Source organism: Dromiciops gliroides, chromosome 2 (assembly GCF_019393635.1).
Source record: "Dromiciops gliroides isolate mDroGli1 chromosome 2, mDroGli1.pri, whole genome shotgun sequence".
NCBI lineage: Eukaryota > Metazoa > Chordata > Mammalia > Microbiotheria > Microbiotheriidae > Dromiciops > Dromiciops gliroides.
In genome coordinates, this window is record NC_057862.1 from 259,056,564 (window position 1) to 259,083,843 (window position 27,280).

Here is a 27,280-nt window from a genome sequence, read left to right on the forward strand (position 1 = left end):
TTTAACAAAAACAACATATCACAGTAGACTGAATGTAGAAATAGATAAAAATTCCAGCTATCTTCTATTAAGCCAGACATGAAAGAGATGTGCAAAAAAAAAGATGTAAAACAAAACCACTAATTTTATTTTTTTGGTTTGGAAAAGTTATTTTTCATTAAAGATGTTATTTATTTTAACATGTAATTAATTTATTATTGTTACTTTAAAATAAATTAATATTCTTAAATGTATCTGTCTTAATTTCTACTATATTAAATACTGATAGATATAACTCACATAAACAAAAGCTCTTAGAGGTATTCCATAATTTTTAAGAGTGTGAGGGGCCCTTTTTAAGAATATAGAGGGGGGGGCAGCTAGGTGGCGCAGTGGATAAAGCACTGGCCCTGGATTCAGGAGTACCTGAGTTCAAATCCGGCCTCAGACACTTGACACTTATTAGCTGTGTAACCCTGGGCAAGTCAAAAAAAAAAAAAAGAATATAGCAGGGTCAGGAGAATTGCGGATACAGTGGCTTCAAAGTCAGGTAAGCTGTCCAGAGATTCTGCCTTTGTAACTATGGAAAAATCACTCAGGTCCCCCAGGCAATGCTTTAAGTTTATACCTCACAGAACAGTTACTGAACTGCATTGGTGGAGGGAGTTTCCTCACCAGGACTTTTTTTTTATTCCAAATATTTTAATAAGAGTTTTCTGCCAGCATTTAAAAACACCAGTTTGTGAGGATAGACTCCATTGGAGAGAGAGGAATACAGAACGCAGGTAGCCACAGAACTGAGGAATCTTGATTTGGGGCAGGATCTGAGAACCCACTGCTTTCTGATAAGCCTTGTGCTGCTCTATAATCTCATATTTCTTTTTTTTTTTCTATGTCAAAAATCTTTCCTTCTTGGTGTCTAGGTTTACAGAGCCTCTTCTTGAAGTAAGCATCAGTAAGATGATTTGCAATTTTCACACGTGAAAGGGAGAGGTGGCAATGACAAATTTCTGATGGGTTCTTTGCATAGGAAACACAGTTGATGGTCAGAGGTCCGGTCACCAGTAGCAACCCACTAGCCAGCTGCTTCAGGAAACCACTTGCTCACCCTTGTGGTGGTCAGTGAGCATGATCAGAACCATGCCTGGGGTGATGCTACATCGGAGTCTCCTCATGTGCTGGCTAAAGGGCTTTTTGCTGTGACTTAGCAGCTTTCTAGGCACATCCTCAGTAAGGTAATACCTAAGCATTTTGTGGATCTTCACCACTTGGGTTTCCTTCATTCTTTTTTTTTTTTTTTTTTAGTGAGGCAATTGGGGTTAACGTGACTTGCCCAGGGTCACACAGCTAGTAAGTGTAAGTGTCTTAGGCCGAATTTGAACTCAGGTCCTCCTGACTCCAGGGCCAGTGCTCTATCCACTGCGCCACCTCGCTGCCCCCAAGGTTTCCTTCATTCTTATCCACACCAATGGCATCAACTGGTAGCAGGCACCTCTCTTTCTTTTTCCTTTCAATCTGGGTCTTGAGTATAGTGTACTTGTGCTTGTACATGGCCCGCCGGGAATACATGGCAGACCTTGAGTATCTGCCAATCCCTTGGGCAGGACTGGCTTGCGGCCTGCCATGCTTTTGAGCTTTTCCACCACCCCTCTTGGTCACATCTTCCTTTTGGCCGCCTTTTCCTTTTTTATCTTTCTTTTCTTTAGTTCTTTTGGGGTTTTTTTGAACTCCATCTTGAGAGACGGGAAAGATGAGCCTCACCAGCACTTCTTACATCAATCAAAGCACAAGTCCAGTCAAAAACCCAATAACAATACAAACTAAATAGCATCTATTTTTATTTGTCATGGGTCATTCCATATAAGTTAAGAAGCAGTGTTAATTCAATTGTACAAATAATTTCTTATAAAACAGAAAAACTTCCCCTCTGCAGCAAGCAACAGATCCATTTTCTAGGCCATAATAATGACAACATGGAAGAGAGATGAAAAATGTTTAAATATGAAGAATCATGACTACTCCCATAATTGTTCCTCTTCAAGTTAAACCATCTGAGATTTCAGTACAGGGGAAAAAAAACCAACTAAATTCCAGCTAGTCCACATACCCTGAACATTTTCTAATTCCTATGTTTTACTTTGCAAGCATTAACGTTGTAAAAAGTTGAATTCCACAAGCAGCTGTTCTATCCATGTCTACATAATCCCAGTGGAAAATAAATTCTTTGAAATAATAATAATAATAGCTAATGTTTAAATAGCACTCATTATATGCCAAGCACTCTGCTAAGTGCTTTACAATTATTATCTTATTTGATCCTTACAAGACCCCTAGGAGGTAGGTGCTATTATCATCCCCATTTTTAAAATGAAGAAACTGAGGTTAAGTGACTTGCCCAGGGTTACACAGCTAATAAGTGTCTGAGGCTGGATTTGAACTCGTCCTTCCTAACTCAGGCCCAGCACTCTATCCACTGTGCCACCTAGCTGCCGAGAAATTTAATAAAATGATGCATAATCTCAGTATGTTTTAATAATGGGTCATAGGAAATGATTTCTTGCACTATGGAGGTGCTTTCCCCACCTATGTTAGTGCTGGCTAGGACAATCTTTTAGTTTATCAACTATCTCAGACAAGGCTATTCCATTCCTCATAGCTCTCACTTTGACCCCACAATCTGATCTATCTCATACCATCCATTCAACTTCCAATAATCCCCCTCCCCATCCTTTTCTAATCCTCTGCCTTCTGCCCAGTTTCTCCACATACTTCCCTACCATCTGCACAAAGATGCAGCTGAAAGGAGGTCCAGTCACTTAACTGGCATGTAATCATCACTGACACAGAAGGGCAAACCCGTAAAGAAAAATAGACTCATATGTATATGTACCAAATGACATTTGTTCCTTCTCTCACTCATATTATCTGCTGTGTAACAACAAGGTCAGTCTAGACTGCTTGGTAGCAGTCGTGAACATTACCTCTCCCTCCTGACTTTTTACAAAAACTAGGCAAAATGAGCGGCCTGAGACCACTTCTAAATACAATCCTTAGATCAAAAGTGAAAAAACATTTGGCCTTTATTTTCTCTTCATGGAGTGGAGAGGGTTGGAGATTTTTGTTTTTTTTTTAAAGCAATCCTATCAGAAGCATGGCACAGTCCATCATAACCACAATCGCTCCAGGCTGCTCAAGGAACGAGCCCAAGTGAGGTTTAGATTTAATAAAGATTTTCCTGAGTGAGTCTAGGCATAAGTATCAGATTGGTTGTATCAAAGAGGGAACCTGATTATGGTCTTGATGAAGGGTCTACTTGATTAAGTAAACAGAACTATTCTCCTGAAGATGAAAATCAACTAGGTAGGAACTAGGTACTATCCAATAGAGGTCAAAGAGGGCTAACTTTCAGAACAATCCTTCTCTCTCCCTAGTTTGGTCCCATTCAGCTAGAGGTGAACCAAAGGAAAGAATTATCTGCAGGTGTAATATTGGGGTCCTGTAACATTACTGATCGCCCCTGACAGTGACAGGGGACAAAACAGAGACATACAAGTAAAAGATACTTAGAAAGATCTGCAGTGCATTGGGTTATTACCCTGAAGTCAGGTAGGCAAATGTATCACCAGTAGAAGGATTATGCTCCCTTTCAACCAACCTCGTAGAAGTCCTTTTGGCACATAAACACTGAGCAATCTAAAGCTGCTCTTTGGTGATGGGCTACTCCCCCTCTCAGTCCTGCTGGATTCCCAGCAGATCGCAGCTGACATCCCATAACCGCTTGGCTGTTGTCATAATTTCGTCCCCGGGAAGAAATCCATGCAGGACTGCAGTCACTAGAGGACAAAAGAGAGGCTGATGTCACTGACAGCACACATGAAGCAGAGTTGTTTGGTCCCATACTCTGGACAAAGCATTGTGATAATAACATAGCTAACATTTGGCAGTCACTATGTGCCAGGTGCATTACATTATTACTTCATTTCATCTTCACAACGACCCTAGAAGGTAGGTGTTATTATTATACTCTCACTTGACAGATGAGGAAATTAAGTCTACATGGATATGCCAAAGAAAGGGGTTTGATCCTTAAGGCAGGGGAACATTCAACAACAGAAAGTGATGTGGTTAGTTCTGTGTAGAGGGTGGATTCCAGAGGAGAAACTAAAGGCAAGAAGGCTATGAAAAAGCCTATTGCAGTAGCTCACATGAGAGAAATTCGGGTCATGAATTACAATAGTGGTGGAACTGTAATAGAGAAAAGGAAAGAATGCTCAAAACACAGGAGGAAGAATTGACAAGATTTGGCAATAAATTGGATGTAAGTATGTATCTAGACTATAAGCTCCATGAGGGCAAGGACTGTGTCTTATTTACCTTCATTATATGTCCTTGTGCCTAACATCGCATGCCATAGGTCCTTTATAAATCTTTGTTGAATTTAGTGACTGCAGTTTGACCAACAAAATCAGACTAAATTAAAGTCCCTTGAAACTGGAAAGGGATCCCTCTCCTAAGACCATCTTTGTCTAGATTCCTAAGCCAATGAAAATAAAGATTTATCTATTTTCTTTTTTTACCATTTACAGATAAGATATTTTATGGCTGTATATGGAAACCTGTACTAGTATATAAGTAAGTGGTTGGAAACCTAAATCTCTTTACTCAAATGTAATGCCCATCCTGTTCATAGCCATGAGTCTTAGGTAAATCAAAAACAACCATCAAAGGACCATGGTACATGGGTAATACATAGAGGCAGCTGTGGCTCAGTGAATAGAGCACTGGCCTAGAGTCAGGAAGACCTGAGTTCAAATCCAGCCTTGGACCACTTCTAGTAGTGTGACCTCTGGGCAAGTCATTTAATCTCTAATAACTTGACAAAAGAATCCATGGAGCCACTGGAGAAGGAAATGGTAAACCACTCCAATATCTTTGCAAGAAAACCCCATGGGCAGTATTGGTGTGCTATGACAATAGTCCATGGGGTCACAAAAGTAGGACATCACTGGATGACGGAACAACAACAAGGGTGATGATGTCAACAAGGTAGTACCTTAGCAGGGGCTAGAATTCAAGTCTATTTTAGTCCAGTGCATTTTCTTCTGCATCCCAATAAGATGTAGAAGATCTATGCCACTAACAGTTCAACTGTGACTTGGCAGAAGTATGATGGACAAACAGTTCAAGGACTGCCCAGCTCTATCAATATGCAAAAAGAAATTATCAAGAATATTTATAATATGAAAATCACTCAATAATTTATATTTTCATCAATAAAAGGCTTATTTTAAAACTCTGGATATGTTGTCATATAACTGACATCCTTTGGGAGAAAAAATCTGACCTCTATAAACAGAATTATACCTGAAATGTTTCCCACTCAGAGGCTCAAGGCCCTCAGTCAAGGCACAATACAGGCTGGTCTGGGCTCCCTCCTGCGGGTCTTAAATGAAGAAGAGAGGAGCTGAAATATCAGTCTCAGGGAAGTTGAATTACCGAACAATTCAGAGTTGGACGGTTCCAGGGTGTACAGAGTATGTAGTAACACACAGTACCTGAATTAGAAGAAAGGGAGTTATGGAAAGGGTAAAGCCACGTATAAGAACTCAAAATCTCGATGAGGGTTGAGAGAGTAGAAGAACTCCCAACATGAAGGTTTCCAGTCATTGGATTATTATCAGCACCATCTTGGTAAGAACAGGGCATAAGGCAGGCTCTTGAGGGACATCAATGGGGCTACTCTCAACAGAGAACAGGCCTAGAAGCCAGCTGCTTTCTTTTCCTTAGAGACAGTGAGATTCTAAGCTTCCATCCTTGATCAATGAAAATCAAGTCCCAACTACCTCAGGTTGTGTGTGTGGTCCCTATCTATTTTTCCAGCTTGCACTGAACAAGGGTATGCTTGAAGAGGCATGTAGCCAAAAACCTAAGCCCAAATTGTAGCACTCATCTATCCGCCTACATCTGATTCTGCCTAGGTGAAGAGGGAAGAGACAACTTTCCCTTTTGCTGCTCACCCCTCTGTTCCACTACCTCCATTCCTCTACAAGCTACCTTTTAGTCTCCGGGCTAACTCACTGGGTAAAAAGCACATTGGCCAGTTTGCTGTGGCAGTAGGCAGGCCATCGGTTATAGTACTTCTCGCCATGTAGGTTGTTAAAAATGAATCCTGCCCAGGTGAATACGCCATGGCAGACACATTCACCACCCTTGATGGGGCTGATTCCTTCAGCCTCTCCAGCAGCAGGTGGGTCAGAAGAAAATGACCTGGGAAAGGGATACAGAAAAGGAGACAGTTGAGAGGCAATAATAGCAGGGACCTATTATAGAAAATCAGAAACTCAGGCCACTTCTCACTACCATCACTGCAATTATTTACATAGCATTCTAAGATTCACAAAGTACTTTACATACATTGTCTCATCTGATTCCTCACCAAGAACTCAGGGAAATTGGAGTCAGGGGAAAAGGTAGTAGTATCCCATTATAGAAGAAGGAACTAAGTTTCTGATTTGCCAATATTCCCCCAACTAGTAAGCTGGGTCAGAAGTAGATTTTTTTTCTTTCTTTCTTTTTTTTGGGGGGGTGTGTAAGAGGCAATTGGGGTTAAGTGACTTTGCCCAGGGTCACCACAGCTAATAAGTGTCAAGTGTCTGAGGCCGGATTTGAACTCAGGTCCTCCTGAATCCAGGGCCGGTGCTCTATCCACTGCGCCACCTAGCTGCCCCAGAAGTAGATTTTTAACTTAAGTCTTCTAAATACAAGTTTAGCATGGTTTCCACTGTGCCTTGCTGTCTTTTTTTTTTTTTTTTTGCGGGGCAATGAAGGTTAAGTGACTTGCCCAGGGTCACACAGCTAGTAAGTGTCAAGTGTCTGAGGCCGGATTTGAACTCAGGTCCTCCTGAATCCAGGGCCAGTGCTTTATCCACTGCGCTACCTAGCCGCCCCCACCTTGCTGTCTTTTTAAAGAAAAATTTAACCTCTGATTACCTGACAAAAAGATCCACCAGAGAAGGAAATGATAAACCACTCCAATATCTTGGCCAAGAAAACCCCATGGACAGTATTGATGTGTTATGACCATAGTCCATGGGATCACAAAAAATAGAATACTACTGAATGATTGAACAACAACAACAAGGGTGATGATGCCAATTATCCCCCAAGACAGATGTGGAGCAGCTCACATGACAGTAGAGAGAGAACAAATATATTGGCCCAAGTAGAGTACCAGACACCAGTCCTTCAGACAAAGAGTGGGTCAGATCTTGTATGGCTTGGATGAGGTGGCCTCAGAAGTTAGATGCAGATAGCAGGTTCAGTTCAACAGGAACAGCTGGAGGACAAGGGATTTTTCCTATAACAGGTTTAAAATATGGGTTCTCTAATATGGACCTCATGATAGGGATGACTGCTGAAGCAAACCCTAGGTATCAAAGCAATGTTGTAGTTGGTAACATTCCAAGCTAACTGAACCTAAATCAGAGACTGTAAGAAGGAGGGACTTACTATTATCTTCTGCTTTTCAGGTATGTTAGGTTTCTTACCTAAGTGATTGACTCCCATTTGCATCTCAAATCCATCAGCTGTCTTAGAGTAGGGGCACATAATAACTCCTGCATTGTTGATCAGATGTGAAGCTGTTTTTCCTCTGCAAAGCATAGGGGAGGAGATGAAGGACTTTGGAGTTTGGCAGCAGATGGCATAGTTACCCATGGCTTAGATACCTGCACAGTGTACCTGCTGCCCAACCTACCTGTATGTAATTAGGCACGGGGAAAACAAGACTCAAGAATCAAGTCTTCTTTATTTTTCCTCTTCACTTGTATAGGTCATATTCAATCAATCAATAATCCAATCCTGTATCCTATCGTATGTCAGACTTTATGCTAATTCCATATGGTACAAAGTAGATAGATTTGCATGAAGCAGACATGAAATTGACAGGAGCAGGTGACCTTCAGACCCTTAAAAGAGGATCAGAAGTCATCCATTCCTTATGGAAAGCTATCGGCCTACTTCTCCCAGTGAGAATGGCTTCCAGGGACAGAAAAGACTCAACATTCCTACTGGTAGCAAGAAGATGAAAGCCAATTTGAGTTATTCTTCTGGCTCACTGTTTCTTAAATGCATAGATTTTTTTTTTTAGGGCCACCTAATAAGATCCACACTGTGAGTATGATAGTTCCCACCCTTGCTTCTTGCCTCTCCTCCTCGACCCTTACCTCCTAATGGCTCAGTTGACTCTCACCTGCCAGGAAGGCCTCAGCAAAGGCTCGGATTGATCTGGTGTCCCGACAGGTCCAGCTCCGCACCAGCACCTGCTGGTTGCCTGTCTTAGCCCGGATCTCACTGGCTGCCAACTCCCCCTTTTGCAAATCCCTACAAGCAATATATACTCGAGCTCCTAAGAGTAAAGATATAAACAAGTTCATTTTTTGTGTAAAGTGCAATTTTCTTTTTCTGTGGGGCAATGAGGGTTAAGTGACTTGCCCAGGGTCACACAACTTGTAAGTGTCAAGTGTCTGAGGCCATATTCGAACTCAGGTCCTCCTGAATCCAGGGCTAGTGCTTTATCCATAAAGTACAATTTTCAATTGATTTTGAAAACAAATCTGGTCTGTGATTCCTATGATAGGCTATGGGGAGGTTCTTATTTAATTGGAAGGGGCATCATCTCATAAGGCCTATATAATATATACACACCCCCTATGCCTAATCCTTCATCATAGGGAGAAGGGAATCATAGATTGAGGTCCAGAATATGGGAGAAGCCAAGATGGAAAAAGTTAAGTCATCCTGTCTGGGAGAGGTAGGGAATGTGCCACTCGGTTCAGTTCCCACCAGGCATGGGAGCCCCACCTAACTGAGAGTAGGTGCAACAGAGGACTACAAATTAGTAACTGAATAAATCTAAGATAAGCAATGGAATTAGGAAAAGGAGGGAAATGCCCAGAGTCCAGGATGGGTATAAACTGGAGTAGTATGAGAGGGTATGACCACAGAGATTCTTAAAAGGACAGCTCAGACCAGGACGAACTGAGTAATGTTTAATGCTGCTCTTCAGTGTTTCAGGGAGAACTTATTAGCCCTATTTTACAGAAAAGGTAGCAAGAGTACAAAGTGTTAGAACTTTATTCAGTAAATCACTAACATTCATAGCACACCCCTGGTGTGAAAAGCTTTGTAGTAGGCATAGGGTCAGAACTCAATAGGACAAGTAAAACACAGGTTCCAAGGATACTCAAGTTCTGGGCCACAGGCTCCTAAAGCCAAAGGGAAAGTTGGAATGCAACCATTTGGTAGAAGTTGGACTGGAGGAACATAAACTGACCTCTCTGAGCAAGGTCTTTGGCCGTCTCCTTCCCAATGCCTGTGTTGGCTCCGGTGATTATTACTACCTTTCCAGGAAGCTGCACAGTTGAAGTACATATTCCTTTGGAAAGTGCTTTCCTATAGAGAGAGGGGGAAAAATTATTATTACACATATATTTTTTGCATCGAGCTCCCCATCTCAGCCTGGGTTTCTTGTGCCTCAGTTCTCTACAAGACTGGAATTTGCTTTGATTTTTGCCATTGCGGTAGCTCTCAGACCATAAACATCCTTTGTTATTCTGTTGAAGACTTTTTTTTTTTGAGGGTGTGCTTTTTTTGGGAGGGGAAGAGGGGAGGAAGATACAGAACCAAGTGGTCTTAGTGTTCCCAATTAAATAAATTGCATCTATTTCATGCTGGTAGTAGAGGCAACTAAATGGCACAATGGATAGAGTACTGAGCCTGGAATCAGGAAGACCTGAGTTCAAACCAGCCTCAGCCCCTCACTAGTTATGTGATGCCGGGCAAGTCACTTAACTTCTGTTTACTTTAATCCACTGGAGAAGGAAATGGCAAATCACTCCAGTAGCTTTGCCAAGAAAACCCCCATGGACACTATTAACAGGCTATGATCCACAGGGTCAGGAAGAGTCAGACCAACATAACAACAAAACATGCTGATAGTAGCAATGCTGTGGGGGTGGCTGGGGAACTCATTTAAAGCTTCTAAGGCCTGAGAACTAGGGCTAGAAAGAAAAAAAATGGAAACAAAGTGGGTGCCCCTCAATTGGAGACTGGCTGAACAAGTTGTGGTATGTGACTATGATGGAATGTAATTGTGCTATAAGAAATTATGTGGCCCTCTTTCCGCCATCTTGCAGTGGCGCATAGGTCTGGCCATTTTTCCCCCTGCTCACAAAACCTCAATGGCTCCCTATTGCTTGTAGGATAAGATCCAGCCTCTTCTGTTAGCCTTTTTTGCACCTCTAACTTGGTTTGGGCCTAATTTTACAAGCCACCATGGTGCACATAAATGTCCTGGCAGATGCTCTCAAAAGCATCAACAATGCTGAAAAACAAGGAAAACGCCAGGTTCTCATTAGGCCGTGCTCTAAAGTAATCATCAGGTTCTTAACTGTGATGATGAAGCATGGTTACATTGTCGAATTTGAGATCATTGATGATCACAGAGCAGGAAAAATTGTTGTGAACCTCACAGGCAGATTAAACAAGTGTGGTGTAATCAGCCCCAGATTTGATGTTCATTTGAAAGATCTGGAAAAGTGGCAGAATAATCTGCTACCATCCCATCAGTTTGGGTTCATTGTGCTTACAACCTCAGCTGGCATCATGGACCACGAGGAAGCAAGATGAAAACACACAGGAGGAAAAATCCTGGGATTCTTTTTCTAAGGGTGTCAAACATACATACAAATAAAATGCTCCGATGAAAAAATAAAAACAAACAACAAAAAAGAAATGAAATGAGGGGAATGGTTTCAGAAAAACCTGAGAAGTCTTATATGAACTCATACAAAGTGAAATGAGCAAACCTAAAGAACACTGTACATGGTAATAGCATTTTTTTAAAGGGTAATTAGGGTTAAGTGACTTGCCCAAGGTCACACAGCTAGTAAGTGTCAGGTGTCCGAGGCCAGCTTTGAACTCAGGTCCTCCTGAATCCAGGGCTGGTGTTTTATCCACTGCACCACCTAGCTGCCCCCCAGTAATAGCATTTTTGCAATAATAATCAATTGTGAAAGAATTAGCTACTCTGATCAAGATAATGACCCAAGGCAATTCCAAAGAACCCATGATGAAAGAGAGAGAAGTGATGAACATTGACTACAGACAGAAGCATGCTTTTTTCACTTTCTTTTTTTCCCCCTGGGGTTTTTTGTATGTTTTCTTTTGCAACATGGCTAATATGGAAATATGTTTTGCAATACATATATAATCAATATATTGCTTGCCTTCCCAAGGGGTAGAGGAGGGATAGGAGGGAGAGAATTTGGAACTCAAAATTTTTTTAAATGTTTAAAAATTTTAAAAATGTAATTGAGACATTTTAATGAAATAAAAATATATTTTTTAAAAGAAGTAACAAACATGAATTTTTTTAAAAAGCATGGAAAGAAGTATATGAACTGATGCAGAGTAAAGAAAGCAAAACATAATACAGGTCCATTCTAGTGTAAATAAAAACAGGGGCAGCTAGGTGGCATAGTGGATAGAGCACCAACCCTGGAGTCAGGAGGACATGAGTTCAAATCCGGCCTTAGACACTTACTAGCTGTGTGATTCTGGGCAAGTCACTTAACCCTCATTGCCCCACCAAAAGAAAACAAAACAAAACAAAAAAGTCAGCCAAACCTGGTTCATTGGAAAAACCAATCTTGGTCCTGGAGAACACGCATCAAAAACCACTACACCTAAGTAGAGAGTTTGATGTACCCTTGATGTAGGAGGCAAAAAAGGGTTAATAGAAAAACCCAAGACCCAAGCTGATAATCAATTTATCTATATTCTGGCGATCACTCACAGCATTGCAATAAAACTTGGTAAACTGAGTCACTGAGTCTTGTAATTCTTTGTGGACAATCAATTTGACCCAAATTCTAGCCCACATCACCCTGATTATGGAATGTCAGAAAGCCGCCTTGTTAGTTGTTTACCTTTTTCTTTATTACAAGTGAGGATTCATTATGGAGGCATATTGGAAAATAATGGTGAAAAATGAAATTAAAATTTTTAAATTGCAATTAAAATAAAATAACTAGGTTTAGATTAGGACCTCAGCCAGCTGCACACTAGGCTTCAGTTTCAACAATTATATTCTGTCTTTGTATCCCTAATACTAGCCCAGTGTCTAGCACATAGTAGGGATCACAAGCCTCATTCTGTAGAAAGATCACATTTCTGTTTGTTCCAGGCTTTCTTGTTGCCCTGGGACAAAGCCAGTCCTGTAAACAACATTTCTTTTGTAATTATAAAACTTGTTCTTAGTATAGAAGGTTTTGTCCTGCGGGGGTGGGGGGGTAGGGAGGGGGATCAGATGGAAGAAGACTTCTTGGAATCAGGACATCTTGGATTGAAAACTGGTGCAGATTCTAGCTGTGTGAACCTGGGTAGGGTAGCTAAACTCTCTGGGCTAGAGTTTCTATAACTGCAAAATGAGGGTAATATAACTCCCTGCTTCAAGGTTTGGGAAGTACTCCATAAAGCTTTGTAATGATTGGAATGACACCACCTGCTGGAGAGTTACTGTAGGAAAGCTCCTCCATGAGGAGAAGACATCTGTGGGCAAGCCATGCGGCTTTCCTTGGTGTCAGAAAGTGACTTTTGTTCGTGGGTACTGTCAATCAAGGCTACCAGCCAATTAGCTTGGAAATGTGTGTACAAGTGGGTGGAATGTTCCCAGTTTCACAGGAGGCTTGTCAGATGAAGGAGGTATGGCTCACTCTTTTTCATGAGGACTCTTGTGGAGAGTGGAGCTAAAATGAGCGCTCCCTGAGATAGACAAATGTAGGCATCTAGGCCCCTTTCTCTTCACCAAATTCTTATTCTTGTAATGATTGGAATGACGCCACCTACTGGAGACTTACTGTAGAAGAGTTCCACCCATGAAGTGAAGGTCTTTGAGGGCAAGACCAGGAGTCTTTTCTTTGGCATCAGGAAGTGACGTTGGGTAGTGGGAGGAAGAAGGAAGAGAGTAGTGCTCGGTCTGACTCTCTTTCCTTTGGACTCTGGTGGAGAGCGGAGCTAGAAATGTGCTCTCCCTTTAATAGATAGGAATCTAGGCCTTTTTCTCTCTCTTTACCAAATTCTTATTCTCCTTAATAAATGCTTAAAAGTCTAACTCTTGCTAAAGCTTATAATTTATTGGCGACCACTCATTAGATATTTTAGACAGTTTAGCTAGAATTTTAGCCCTTAACATTCTCCTTAATAAATGTTTAAAAGTCTAAACTCTTGTTAAAGCTTATAATTTATTGGCAACCACTCATTAGATATTTTAGAAAGACTAGCTAGAATTTTAGCCCCTTACAGCTTAAAACACAATAAGGGGCAGCTAGGTGGTGCAGTGGATAAAGCACTGGCCTTGGATTCAGGAGGACCTGAGTTCGAATCTGACATCAGACATTTGACAACTTACTAGCTGTGTGACCTTGGGACAAGTCACTTAACCCTCATTGTCCTGGAAAAATCCCCCACAAAAAACACAATATAAATAGAAATTATTTCTGGGATTCACTCCAAAAATCTTCAGTTTTTACCTTTTACCTGCAGATAAAACTCTCTCACTCTCTTTGTATGTATGTGTATGTGTGTGCATGTATGTATGTGTATGTGTGTGCATGTATATATATATGTGTGTGTATATATGTATGTGTATGTGTGCACACACATGCACATGTACACGAACATATGCACACAAACATACATACTTATAGTCTTATCTGCAGGTTGGAGTAAAACACACACACACATTTATCTATTACATTGTGCATAGGGGATCCTAAACAGTCAGGATCAAGGAAAAAACCAAAAAGACCAACCAACATGAAGACAGGAGGTCTTCAGCTTATGGACAAAGAGAGCTGAAACTTTTTAAGGTTTGTTTTCCCCATATTATGCTCTCCTCTTCTACCAAGCCATGGAATAAGCCACTTTTTTGATCCTCAAGACTCTTATTAAAAAAAAAAAAAAGAATGGGGGCAGCTAGGTGGTGCAGTGGATAAAGCACCGGCCCTGGATTCAAGAGGACCTGAGTTCAAATTCAGCCTCAGACACTTGACACTAGCTGTGTGACCCTGGGCAAGTCACTTAACCCTCATTGCCCTAAAAAAAAAAAAAAGAAAGAAAGAAAGAAAAAGAAAAAGAAAAAAAAAGAAGTTGCTTAGTTCATTTATCATGCCCCAGAGGATATTTCAGGTTTTTCTTGAATCTGTAAGATGCCATATCATACATACACACTCACTTCCTAAATATTATTTGAGGTTGTAACAGCCTCCTTGTGATGTAGGAGGCAAAAAAGGGTTAATAGAAAAACCTAAGACCCAAGCTCTAATACAGATATTAGCTCTAAAAGGGAGTCAGACCCCAGTTAATGGATAACTTATGTTAGGTTCTCCTACCCATAGGGATCAATATCCATAATGGACCAGAGCGGGTCAGGTCAAAATAACAATAAAGGAAAAAGACAACCTATAGAAATTCTAATGAAAAATGATTATATTTTGAAACTAGCCATGGGAATCAGAAAGAGACATGCGCAAAAAAGGCCAAATTTGTCCCCAGATTCACCTTATGACGTGTGAACCCCCAAAACACATCTCCACTGAAAAAGGTACCTGCCTCGGGGGTTTGCTTAGGACCCCCAGGAACTCCAAATTAGGATAAGCCCTCCCTTGTAACACCCCTAGGTGGAGAATATTATAATGAGTAGAACAGGCCTTCCCCTGTACCTCCCCAAGGAGGAGATTATTATAATGAGACTGATAAATCAATTTATCTATACTATAAATATAACCCTTTCCTTTCCTTATTTGAGAGATACCTTTCGACTATTCTGGTTCTTTCCCTGTGGTCACCCACAGTATTGAAATAAAACTTGGGAAACTGAGTCACTGAGTCTTATAATTTTGGGGGGACAATCAATTTGACCCCAAATTCCAGCCCACTTCACTTGGACTATTCAATAAGCTGATTAAACAAATAAAAAACACCTAACTTAATTTGCAGAGAACAAGACCTCTCTTCTCATTTCCCACAGCACCTTGGTGTTTTGGTCCCTAAAGTTAAGAATACTATTTTTTTTGGTCTAGATCTGTGATTTCACTGGTTTCATCAAACTACCTCTACAAACGCTGATCAGTAACTCTTCTACATTTAAAGTGTAAGAGATTTGCCTGTGACATTGTGAATTTAAGGAATTTTCCCATTGTCACAAAACATGTGGCAGAGGCCAAACCTGGACCCAAGTCTCTTGAAACTAAGGAGGGAAGGAGAAAGAATATGATAAGAAGTTGTTGAGCATCACCAAATATGTCCTCGAGTGGCATTTAATGCTATTATTTGCCCACCATCTTTTGATGCTCCTTAGTTATTCTTACTCAATCATTCAGACTAAACCAGTCTATCCCTGGGCACACAGTGAATCCTCTTTTTTCAGAGGAAGTCTGTGTCCTTCCCTCCCAAAAACTCCTTCAGGAAAATTTGATTTGCACTTGATTTGAAATAAGTAAAGCCTACCCCCTCTCCCCCCAAAAGTAAGCACTTATGTTTCTGGGTCCTTATGGGAGAAGATGCAATGCAGGAAGTAACACATGTCTCCCTAATATCTTCTATGAAGTTTTTTATTTAACCCTGGAGCTGAGAGCAATTGATTATTTTTTTTTCTGGCTCAAACTCCCAGTGAATAATGGAATTTGTTATAGCCCTTTGGGGTCTAGGTCTCTTTCTATGAAGTTGTATGGATATCAAAGGTCAACAGAGAAACTAATCCAGATGTAGCAAGAAGAGATTTTGCAATTTATCAGTGCTGGAGGGATCTAGGGTCAGGGAGAAAAATGTGCTCTCTCTACCTGAAGCCCTTGGTTAAGAATGTTTCTCTTTTTGGGGGGAGTTTAGACCTTTGATTTCATTTACTTTTACTAAGGAAAACAACTTTGTGGGTGTTAGGTTAGAGCTATTTTCTGCATTGCTTCTTCCCCGATGAGGACTCTCCAAAAACAAGACTGCTCAGATCGAGCTCCGCTGACTGCACACCAGGACAAATTAAACCTCCCAGAGCCTTGCTCTCCTTGAAGTCTGCCCACTCTAAGTGGCTCAGAGATTCCCTAAGGCGGTAGGTAGCCCCTCCAAGTGCAGCCTGCCTTTGCATTCGACCAGGACCACCCTTTACAAGGAAGCACCAATCAGGCTCAACTCTCGTTTTCCTCCTGCTATGATTTTCATCCTTCCTCTGCAGGGAGAGGCTCCTCACCTCTGAAGGAGAAGGTGGGCTGGGGAAGAAGGGGATATATATGGGGAAGAGACTGCAATCCGCCGTCACTCACCGGATGTGGGGTGCTGCCAGGATCAGGAAGAGGACAAGCGAAGCTAAGGCCAAGACCCCGAACATCTTTCCCTAAATTTTCAGCGGCTGAGCCCAGTCAAGGATGCTGCAGAAACTCTTAACTCCACTTGGCCCAGAAATACTATGGCTGACTCTCTCTGGACACACCCCATTTAAATTGCAATAGGTTCAACTGGGAAAGAAAGCAAAGGGTTCTGGGCAATGTAGTCCGATTTAGGCTTTTCCTTGTAGGTAGCCGCGCCCCGGAATGCGATTACTGCTACAGGATGTCTAGTAAATCCCATCCCAGAGGTCTTTACCTACTTACCTGCGGAGGATAAAGAGGGGCAAGCGGAGGATGAATTGGCTCTTTGAGCATACTAGGGTATAATCAATCGTCCAACCTGGTTTCTTATGAAAAAAAAGTTTTATCACTTTAACTTGTCTGTGCTTTACTCACGTATGACTTAATCACTTAACCTCGAGATGACCCTCAGTTTCTTCGTCTGTAAAACGGAGATTGTTAATAACACCTACCTTCTTCCCCCCCCATCCCCCCAGGGTTGTTGTGAGGATCAAATGAAATCATAATTGTAATTCGCTTAGTACAGATGCCTGGCACGTAGTAAGCCATTATATAAATGTTAGCTAGTTATTATCATTAGCTAGCGAGGTGGATGCAATGAATAATGTGCCAGTGCTGGAGTCAGGAGGACCTGAGTTCAAATATAACCTCAGACACTTATTGATGTGTGACCCTGAGAGGGACATAGGGATATGACCTCCACTGAGATGGAAAGAGCCCCCCCTTGGCCTAGTGATCTGATCTCAAGTCTTAAAGCCCCTTTAAAAACCCCCCTATTTCTCTCTCTCTCTGTACGGGAAGCTACTATCCCCCTTTCTAAATATAGGCATATCAACTAAAAATTGCTTCATAGGGTCTGCACCGAGATCTTATGTAGATATGATAAATTGTTGCTGAAACAGGAAATTTTGCAAAATAAACCTATGGCTGAACCCCTGAGGTTGAGGCACTCTGACCCAGGAGAGAGACTTATCGCTGAACATCCCAGGAGAGAGATTTATTACTGAACATATAGTATTAACCCAATTACCGCATTTTGCTCAAATTAGATGTCTGTAAAGAGTATAAAAACTGCTTGGTTTCCTAATCTCGGTGTGTCACACCTCCTGGTTGTCCCAGTGAGTGTGGTACACCTTTCTTTCCAAAGAAATAAAATCAGTGCTTTGGCCTCCTTTCTCCTCGAGTCTTAATTACAGGGGTCAGTGGGTGTACTTCCCATCCCACTCAACCCTATTGGCTTCAGTTTCCTCATCTCTAAAATGAGCTGGAGAAGGAAATGGCAAACTACTCCAGTAACTTTGCCAAGAAAACCCCAAATGGGGTCACAAAGAGTCAATCAAACACAACTAATCAACAAAACAAACAAATTATCTTCATCTTCGTTATGTAACGATTGGAATAACGCCACCTGCTGGATACTTACTGTAGAGGAGTTCTGCCCATGAAGGGAAGGTCTTTGAGGGCAAGACCAGGAGTCAGGAAGTGACGCGGGCTAGTGGGAGGAGGAAGGAAGAGACTGGCGCTCAGTCTCGCTCTCTTTTCCTCTGGACTCTGGTGGAGAAGGGAGCTAGAAATGTGCTCTCCCTTTAATAGATAGGAATCTAGGCCTTTCTCTCTCTCTTTACCAAATTCTTATTCTCCTTAATAAATGCTTAAAAGTCTAACTCTTGCTAAAGCTTATAATTTATTGGCGACCACTCATTAGATATTTTAGACAGTTTAGCTAGAATTTTAACCCTTAACAGATGGCTGACCACGAAGAGGAAAGCTAAACTTCAGTCTTCTGATCTTCTGGTTGGGTAAGAAATTTCCCCTCCCTCTCCCTTTAACTGCTAAGTACTGGTGTACTGGCTGTCTTTTCCTTTAAATTTTTTCGAATGGACCTTTTAAACTCCCTAATTACCCTATTTTTGATTTTAGTCTGTTTAACCAGACAAATGGGGGATAAGATCATGTTAATGCTTTGTTTTTGTGGATTTTCTATTTTTCTTTTTATTTTTGTTAAAAGAGCCAGCAACTTACTCACACAAGGAAATATCTCTCCCTCTCCCAACCATGCTTTTTCAGAGAAACCTGAAGAGATTCCTGCAGCTTTTCCCAATTCTAACACTAATTGTTGCTCTAATTTTGCATGCCTGGAGGCAATGACCCACCCTCTAGAAGTTTTTAATCCCCTAGCACCTGGAGGCAAAGTGGGGGAAGAGGAATCCAGGCCTGAGTTCAAAATCAAGTCTGATTCAAATTGTGCTGGTCCCTCCCCTCCTCTCCAGACCCCACCCTCTACTCCCCCCATGGCCAAGCCCATAGCTTCCCCTGCCTGGGAAGTCCAGAGATCTGATGCGCATGCTCAACTTTTTCTACCTGCATTTGCAGCTTCAGGCTCAGCCCTTCCCCGGCCTGGCTGTGCTTTTGAGACAATCTTAGAAAACTCTTTAAATTCCAGATATGCTGGTTTTGTTCATAATTTTGCTAACCTGCTTTTGTCTTTAATAGTAATCTTATAAGCATTTGTATGGTGAAAAGACTGACAGACAATATAAGGGTTAAAGAGAAAAAACTTAAGCTGAATAAGATGACACCATCAACATAGTTCAAGACTCTGCTTCTTTTGCCATGGAAGGGTATATATTTTAGAGAAATGTAGAAAGTAAGCAGCAAGGTATTGATATGAGTGTTGGGGATTTTAGATATCGGAATCAAAAGTTGTCTGAATTCACTCAGAGTATTAATGTCAGTTCAGAGGTTACCTAGGATTTTCTATGCTATTATATATACATTTTGAAATTAATGGTATGGGGTTTATTTCATAGAGATTTTCATGCTTTTGAGATTGTGTCTATATACTTAGTTTTTAAAACAAGGAGAATATTTGTAAAAGCTTTTTATAGTCATGTGATCAAGTTTATATTTATAATACTCTTATTGATATTAAGTTCATATTCATTTAGATTTCCTTAGTTGAAGTTTCACTGTATTTTATTGTTCCAGGTGTATTTTCTTCTATTCATTTGTCTATCTAATTTTGAAACATTGCAGAGATGGTTTTGATTTCATAATACAATGTTATTCTTGGAATATTGTGCTCCATATTCTGAGTTGTTTTTGTTATTTTTTTTTTCTCAACCTGATTATTTGATCAAACTCTTTAAAGCATTTCCCTGGCAAATTGGTTGCCATGGCAAGTGTAAGAAGTATTAGTTTTGATAAGCATATTCCAAAAAAAAAAAAAGAGGGGAACATTTGTAAAAGTTTTCTTTTTTTCAAAAAAAAAAGTTTTCTTTGAGATTCTGGTGTGCTTTAACTTATATTTAAATTATGTCATATTTCACAAAAGTAATTGTATACTAAGTAAAAAAAGGTATTATTTGAAATTGTTGCATAATTATATATTATATTCTGAGTCAAGATGTATTCACATTTTTTGCAATCATTTATTATCCTCAATTTTTAAATCCATATACTGATTATGGGAACTTATCATTTAAGACACTAATTGCCTTTATTCTGAGTTATCAGATGCCAGTGGCCAAGATGCCATCCAATCACAAGAGGAATACATGCAAGAGCAGACACTGAACTGTCACATGAGGGGAGACATGCATGAAGTCAAGGTATGGCCGAGGGAACGGCTTTGACTAATGTTGAGGTTGGATTCTCTTGGTTTAATATTTTATTTTCTTTTTCCCACAATATTGTACAGATGGCTGGAAGTATTCATCCCACCCATCTCACTTCTACACCTGGCTTCTATGCTCCCTCCTATATGCCTGATGCCATGGACATCTCAAATCCCATGCATCTGATTAAGTCTGACCATCAGTTTCCTCCAATATGTCAGTGGCATGGACATATATTCCATCACCTATTTTAAGCCTGGGTACTGCATGGGCAGTATATATTGCTCAGTGTGGGAATGCTCATATCCCATTCATTTCTCTGTTCTTTTATGGTAACCCCCATAATTATCTCAGGTGTCATGATAAATACAGTGTTGAATTTGGCCTTGACACCTGTTACCAATTATATTAGATTTTTAAAATTTCTCATAAGTGGCATGAGGATAATTAGGCAGATGATGCAAAAAATGATGAAACAAAGATAAAAATTATTTAAAAAAATTAATATCACAGCAATTGTCTTCTCAATTAACCCTCCATAGGGGGGACTATAGTAATATTATAATTTAAAGAATGTTTCAATTTTTGTTTTATTATATGTTTCATGTGTAACAACTAAGATTCGAATTCCCTTAGACATGTTTTTGAGAACTTTCATTGTTATGGTTGATTATTGGACAAAGCTATTTTAAAGTTGTGTTAAGCTCAATTTTGTAGTGAAATTTTTCCTGGCTGATTACCAGCATCCACACATCAACCCCTGAAAAGACTTCCATTCCACGACTACACCTAGAGGACATCTGAGAAAAGACTTTCAGAGACTTTAAATGAACAGTTTTGATTTGTTCTTTTTGTTGTTTTTTCTCTTTCTGTTATAATATACACCATCTGTAACATGTATTCTCTGCAGAGGCCCTCCCTTTGCAAGACTAATGTCAAGAGCGTCGGTTCATGAGGACAAAAAAAAATCGCCCCTCTGGACAAACTTTCCTCTCTTCCTTTTCTATATTGTTGTTCACATATTATTAGTTAGCAATAGTTATCATATTGTTTTTTACTGTTCCGTCAAGGAAACATTTTGTTTCTTGAGGAACAACAGGGGGGACTGTAACGATTGGAATAACGCCACTGCTGGATACTTACTGTAGAGGAGTTCTGCCCATGAAGGGAAGGTCTTTGAGGGCAAGACCAGGAGTCAGGAAGTGACGCGGGCTAGTGGGAGGAGGAAGGAAGAGACTGGCGCTCAGTCTCGCTCTCTTATTCCTCTGGACTCTGGTGGAGAAGGGAGCTAGAAATGTGCTCTCCCCTTTAATAGATAGGGAATCTAGGCCTTTCTCTCTCTCTTTACCAAATTCTTATTCTCCTTAATAAATGCTTAAAAGTCTAATTTATTGGCGGACCACTCATTAGATATTTTAGACAGTTTAGCTAGAAATTTTACCCTTAACAGTTATTATATAATGTTTGGGGAGGGAGAAAGTGTGGACTGTGTTTTAAGGACAGTGTTCTGTAGTAAAAATTGACATTTATATACGTTGTCAAGTATTTTCCAGGCATTATTTCACTGAACTCTCACAACAAGCCAGTGTTATTTATCACCATCCCCCTTTTACAGATGAGAAAACTGAGGGTCAATGATTTGCCCTTGTTTCCAAGGAAGTATCAGAAGCAGGGTTTGAACCTATGTCTTCCAACTCAAAATCTAGCATTCTTTCCACTATACCATATAGCCTCTCCATTGCACGTGGCAAACACTTAACTAATTTGTTTCTTGAGTGGAACAATATTGAATTCCATCAGAATTTCATTCAAAGTCAGAAATCTTAAAATTAAGTTGAATTGACTACAGTTTCTAGTGGCTTGTACATTAAAACTTTTCCACTGGTTTGACATTTAATCTTCAACTCAAATCATCAAACATTTATTAAGCATATTTGTTGGGTATATGAAGAAAGGCAAAAGAAAATCCCTGACCTCAAGGAGCTTACAAATTAAAGGATCTGATAACCATTTACCGCTATTACATGGTAATAATAATAATGCCTTACATTTGCCTCACTACTGAGCACTTTCACTTATCTCGTTTGAACCTCACAACAGTCTGGTATGCAAAATCATGTCTTTATTTTTTATTTTAATTTAATGTTTTGTTTTCCCCCAATTAAATGTAAAAACAATTTTAACATTCTTTTTTCAAATTTTAGTTCCAATTCTCTCTCCTTCCCTCCCCACCCCCCCCCACATCCAGAAGGCAGCAATTTGACATGGATTATAAGTGTGTAGCATCTGTTTTTAAAAGCATAATTAATTGTTCCATATAATCAGCATCTCATTTTTCTTTCTAGACTTTCCAAACCTAAACTCATGAAAAATTAAGTTTTTCAGGAAAGACTTAAGTGGACTGATGCTGAGTGAAGTAAGCAGAACCAGGAGAACATTGTACACAGTAACAGCAACATTGTGCAGTGATCAGCTGTGATAGATGTAGCTCTTCTCAGCAGTGCAATGATCCAAGACAATTCCAAGGGACTTATGATGGAAAATGCTCTCCACATCCAGAAAAAAAGAACTGTGGAATCTGAATGCAGATTGAACCATACAATTTCTCTTTTTTTTTTTCTTTTTTGAGGTTTTGCCCTTTTGTTCTGTTTTGTTTTGTTTTGTTTTTATTTTTTGCAGGGCATTGGGGGTTAAGTGACTTGCCCAGGGTCACACAGCTAGTAAGTGTCAAATGTCTGAGGCCGGATTTGAACTCAGGTACTTACCTGAATCCAGGGCCGGTGCTTTATCCACGACACCACCTAACTATCCTGCCCTTTTGTTCTGATTCGTCTTTCACAATATGACTAATGCAGAAATATGTTTAAAGTGATTGTACATATATAACCTATATCAGATTTCTTTCTGTCTTGGGGTAGGGGGAGGCAAGGGAGGGAGGGAGAAAAAATTGGATCTCGAAGTTATAAAAACAAATGTTGAAAAAACTATCTTTACATGTAACTGGAAACAAATAAAATACTATTAAAATTGAAAGAATTTTAAAATTAAAAATAGGTTTTAAAAGATGAAAATGACAAATATTTAATTTTATTTCAGTTCCAATTCTCTTTCTCCCCTACCCCAACTAGTCTTACTTTCTTCTTCCTCTTTGGATCATGTGGCTTTGGACCCCAACATCTTTTCTTAAACTTCTCATTGAAGGAGAATAGGAATTCTCTCCTCCCATTGCCCAAATATGACAACTGTGGGTACGTGGCAGCAAGTACATGTGCTTGTGTAGGCGTCCCTGAGATTGGACCTCAAATCTGGTTATCTTTCATGCTTTGGGTTTCTTTCCTTGAGCACAGGTGACAACACATCAATCATAGACCTCAGGAGGTCAGGAGCTCTTGGATCTGGGTGCTGATTGTTCAGCAGGAAGTGATCTCTGAGACTTCTTGAAAGAGCAGTGGTTTTCGTGTTCATAAGGGTATAGTAAGACATTCTTTCTTTCTCTCTTTTTTTTCCCTTTGGGGCAATGATGGTTAAGTGACCTGCCCAGGGTCACACAGCTAGTGTCAAGTGTCTGAGGTCTGATTTGAAATCAGGTCCTCCTGAATGCAGGGCTGGTGGTCTATCCACTGCGCCACCTAGCTGTCCCCTGTCCAGTGTAGGGACAGAAATCAGTAGCATACATAACTTCAGGGTGGGCCAGGTGTGACCCTTCCCAAATGAGTCAGCTAAATTCCAATAATTTTTACCACACCAGACATTTCTTATGGTATAGTAATATCCCATCATATTGATATACCAAAATATAGCAGTTTCTCAATTGATGGGTTTATAAACATGTAAGCGTAGTCCCAAAGTCCATTGATATGGGACTTTCTTCTCATTGGTGGAGATAAATACTCCACTCCCATGTACTTGCACTAACAGTTCTCAGAATTTTCAAAATTACAAATAAATCATATTATTCATCTTTGAACCCTTGTTCTAGTTTTGCTTTTTTTTTTCTCTTCTGTTTATTTTTTAAACCACATCCCATAGAGAAACTGTTTTCCAAACTGTGGGTCATGTCCTCTGGAAGTTCACAAAACAAATACCACAAATTATTGGATATTTTTTAGGTCAGCTTCTACATAAATATTGTTGTTGAGTCGTTTTTCAGTTTATCTGATTCTTCATGACCTCATTTGGGGTTTTCTTGGCAAAGATACAGGAGTGCTTTGCCATTTCCTTTTCCAGCTCATTTTACAGATGAGGAAATTGAGGCAAATCGGGTTAAGAGACTTGCCCAGGGTCAAATAGCTAGTAAGGGTCTGAGACCAGATTTGAATATACATTCACTTTTTTTGTTATGTTTTGTTTTGTTTTTTGGTGAGGCAATTGGGGTTAAGTGACTTGCCCAGGGTCACACAGTTAGCAAGTGTCAAGTGTTTGAGGCCAGATTTGAACTCAGGTCCTCCTGAATCCACTGGGCCACCTAGCTGCCCCCTGAACATACATTCACTTTAAAAAAAAAAAAAGAAAAGAAAAAGAAAACTGTCATGGGGTGCAAAGCACCCCAGAATTTCTCTGGGCACACTGAGGAATCTTGTCCTTGAGAGACTAAACCAGAGGACAGATATGCCTAGAGAGATAAGTGGACCAAATAGGACTGAGCTAGCTTTGGGACCTCCCACCCTTCATTCTGGTCTCTCTTACCCTGGGGAGATAAATTTGGGTGTGGCTGCAGTCTTTGTGTACTGAAGAGGGATCCTGTAGCCACCCCTCACCCAATTCCTCTAGTCACTACCAGTGGGGGATGGTCCTCTACTCCTCGCCCAGTTCCCCCAGCTACCACCAGTGGGGGGATGGTCCTCCCTCACTAAAGGAACTATCCACAGTCAAATGGTCACCCCTCCCCACATCAGTCCTTTATAAAAGTACCTGCCAGTCTCCTGCTGGAGGAGATTGGTACCTCTGAGCCACGTGCTTTGTGCCTAGCTCCCCATGAGAAGTCCAAGGATTTCTGTCATGGTTTCCCTTCCCTTGCCCCTAAATAAACTACCACCTTATTCAAACTACTTTTGTGTGCAAGAGGGTGTAATTCTTCTTCTTTTTTTTTTCTTTTTCTTTTTCTTTTTTTTTTTTTAGTGAGGCAATTGGGGTTAAGTGACTTGCCCAGGGTCACACAGCTAGTAAGTGTTAAGTGTCTGAGGCCGGATTTGAACTCAGGTCCTCCTGACTCCAGGGCCAGTGCTCTATTCACTGCGCCACCTAGCTGCCCTGGGTGTAATTCTTGAAAGAGGAATTCCTAAGAACCCCAACCCCTAACCCAAACCTGTACCCCATTCCCCCCATTACAAAACCAAAGTCAACAAAAGTAAGCCTAATGAGATGAATTGTTCTAAGCCTTTGGAGGTAGGTAGAAGGGGAATGTGCAGGTGCAGGTATATGGCAGGCAAGTAAGGAATGGTTCACTGAACCTCACTTCCTGCATGCACCCCCACCTCCACCTTCACCTCAGCCCAGGGCTTTGAGCACTTGGGAAGAGTCTGTGGGTGAAGATCACTACCCTCTGCTGGAGGGAGAGAGTAGGCAGTTTTCTGACAGATTTTCTGCTCTTCAGTAAGCCCATGTTACTATACCCTTATGTTTTTGTTTGTTTTGGGTTTTTTTTTTTTTTGGTGAGGCAATGGGGTTAAGTAACTTGCCCAGGGTCACATAGCTAGTGAGTGTTAAGTGTCTGAGGCCGGATTTGAACTCAGGTGCTCCTGAATGCAGGGCCGGTGCTTTAGCCACTGCGCCACCTAGCTGCCCCTCTCTTTCCTACTTTGTACAGTTGTTGAGGGGATAAAATAAAATAATATGCTAGCACATAGTAGGCATTATTATAAATACTTAATCCCTTCCCTCTCATCTCTAAATCCATGATTCTATAAATAATGTAGTACAACTCTTATTGGTGTTATGTCTTGCCACTGGACTTCAGTGACTCTGGAAGAAAAAGTAAGGCTGATGACTTTGTGCAACTCTGGCTCACTTAAATCCAATTCGCCTGTAAGACGTTACCCACGACATCATTGATCCTCTTTGAGAACAAAGGACCACCACCACCACCACCAACAACAACAATGTATAGCAAACCCCTGGGCAGTCTATTTGTAACAGGGATATGGAGAAATATATGGAGTTGCCCCGTCCCACATCTCCAGAGACTGGATTTGGTACTCAATCTGTCCTTCTACTAACTAAAGAAGTATCTGGAATAGGTATTACATCTCTATATTCTACATCAAGTATTAGAAGTATGAAAATGAGTGAAAGTATGGAAAGTGCCATATATAAAATGCTTTTAGCTAGGTGGTACAGTGGATAGAATGCTGGCCTGGAGTCAAGACTAATCTTCCTGAATTCAAATCTGGTCTCAGGACACTAATTATTGTGTGACCCTGGGAAAGTCCATTTAACCCTATTTGCCCTCAGTTTACTCATCTGTAAAACGTGTTGTAGAAGGAAATGGCAAACCACTCCCAGTTCTTTGCCAAGAAAACCCAGATTGGGTCAGAAGAGTCAGACATGACTGAAAACGACTAAACAACAACAGTAGTATGATTACTTTGGGGTTCAGGATTAAAAGCTATTTCCGTGGTCATTATGTTTTTCCCCAGCCAGGTAAGTATTGGGGGAGAAAAGTGGAGAACAGTTGCACTGAATCCTACAAAGTAACTGTTAATTTAATCTTACCTAGTTTAGCAATTCCTCTCACCAAACATTTATTACACAAAATATAGTCAGGAATAATGAGAAAACATATTTACCAAGGCAAGCAAGCAAAAGAGTAGTTGGAAGAACAATAAAGATTAATTTAGGTGATAGAATACTGTTAATCACCTATAATTCAGAATCAGGGGGCTCTGTTACACCGAACAAGATAAAATCTCAGCTCAACCAGGGAAGGAGCTATTTCAGCCAATGAGTCTGCTGTTTAGTAGTCACTAGCAGCACAGGACCTTAGATTCGAGGGACAAGTTGGGGTGCCAGCTTTTTCTCCACATTCTTGCAGCTTGGTGGGGGATGAGGGAAGAATTATCTTCCATTCCACATTTAAAAATCCACACCTTGGTTTTTCTTGCCCTCATCTCTCCTTCCTCTCCCATCTTCTCTCTCCCAGAAGTCTCTTAGCCAATCAGGAGTTGCATCTCTCTATTCCTATGTAGTTTTGTTTTGTTTTGTTTTTTTTGCGGGGCAATGGGGGTT

At 40.6% G+C, this 27,280-nt stretch overlaps 2 protein-coding genes and 1 pseudogene across 2 annotated transcripts; 1 reads left to right on the plus strand and 2 right to left on the minus strand.

Moving 5' to 3' along the window:
• Positions 1-238: 238 nt before the first annotated feature.
• Positions 239-1,312, minus strand: LOC122742305 (annotated as a pseudogene).
• Positions 1,313-2,713: 1,401 nt separating this feature from the next.
• RDH11 (retinol dehydrogenase 11) lies at positions 2,714-16,522 on the minus strand. Its single transcript, XM_043989653.1, is given in 12 exon segments — positions 2,714-3,771; positions 3,773-3,812; positions 5,344-5,528; positions 6,029-6,055; positions 6,057-6,140; positions 6,142-6,159; positions 6,161-6,246; positions 7,527-7,613; positions 7,616-7,630; positions 8,231-8,386; positions 9,314-9,432; positions 16,356-16,522. Coding segments are annotated over 12 exon segments (945 nt in total). The 5' UTR covers positions 16,421-16,522; the 3' UTR covers positions 2,714-3,708.
• On the plus strand, positions 9,987-10,668 carry LOC122744217 (40S ribosomal protein S15a-like). The gene has a single exon (XM_043989652.1). The coding sequence runs from the start codon at positions 10,315-10,317 to the stop codon at positions 10,666-10,668; it is 354 nt and encodes a 117-aa protein (XP_043845587.1). The 5' UTR covers positions 9,987-10,314.
• Positions 16,523-27,280: the final 10,758 nt, after the last annotated feature.

What these genes read in the sequence shown, in the direction of transcription:
- LOC122744217 (XM_043989652.1), top strand. Translation starts at nt 10,315, where the DNA reads ATGGTGCACATAAATGTCCTGGCAGATGCTCTCAAAAGCATCAACAAT.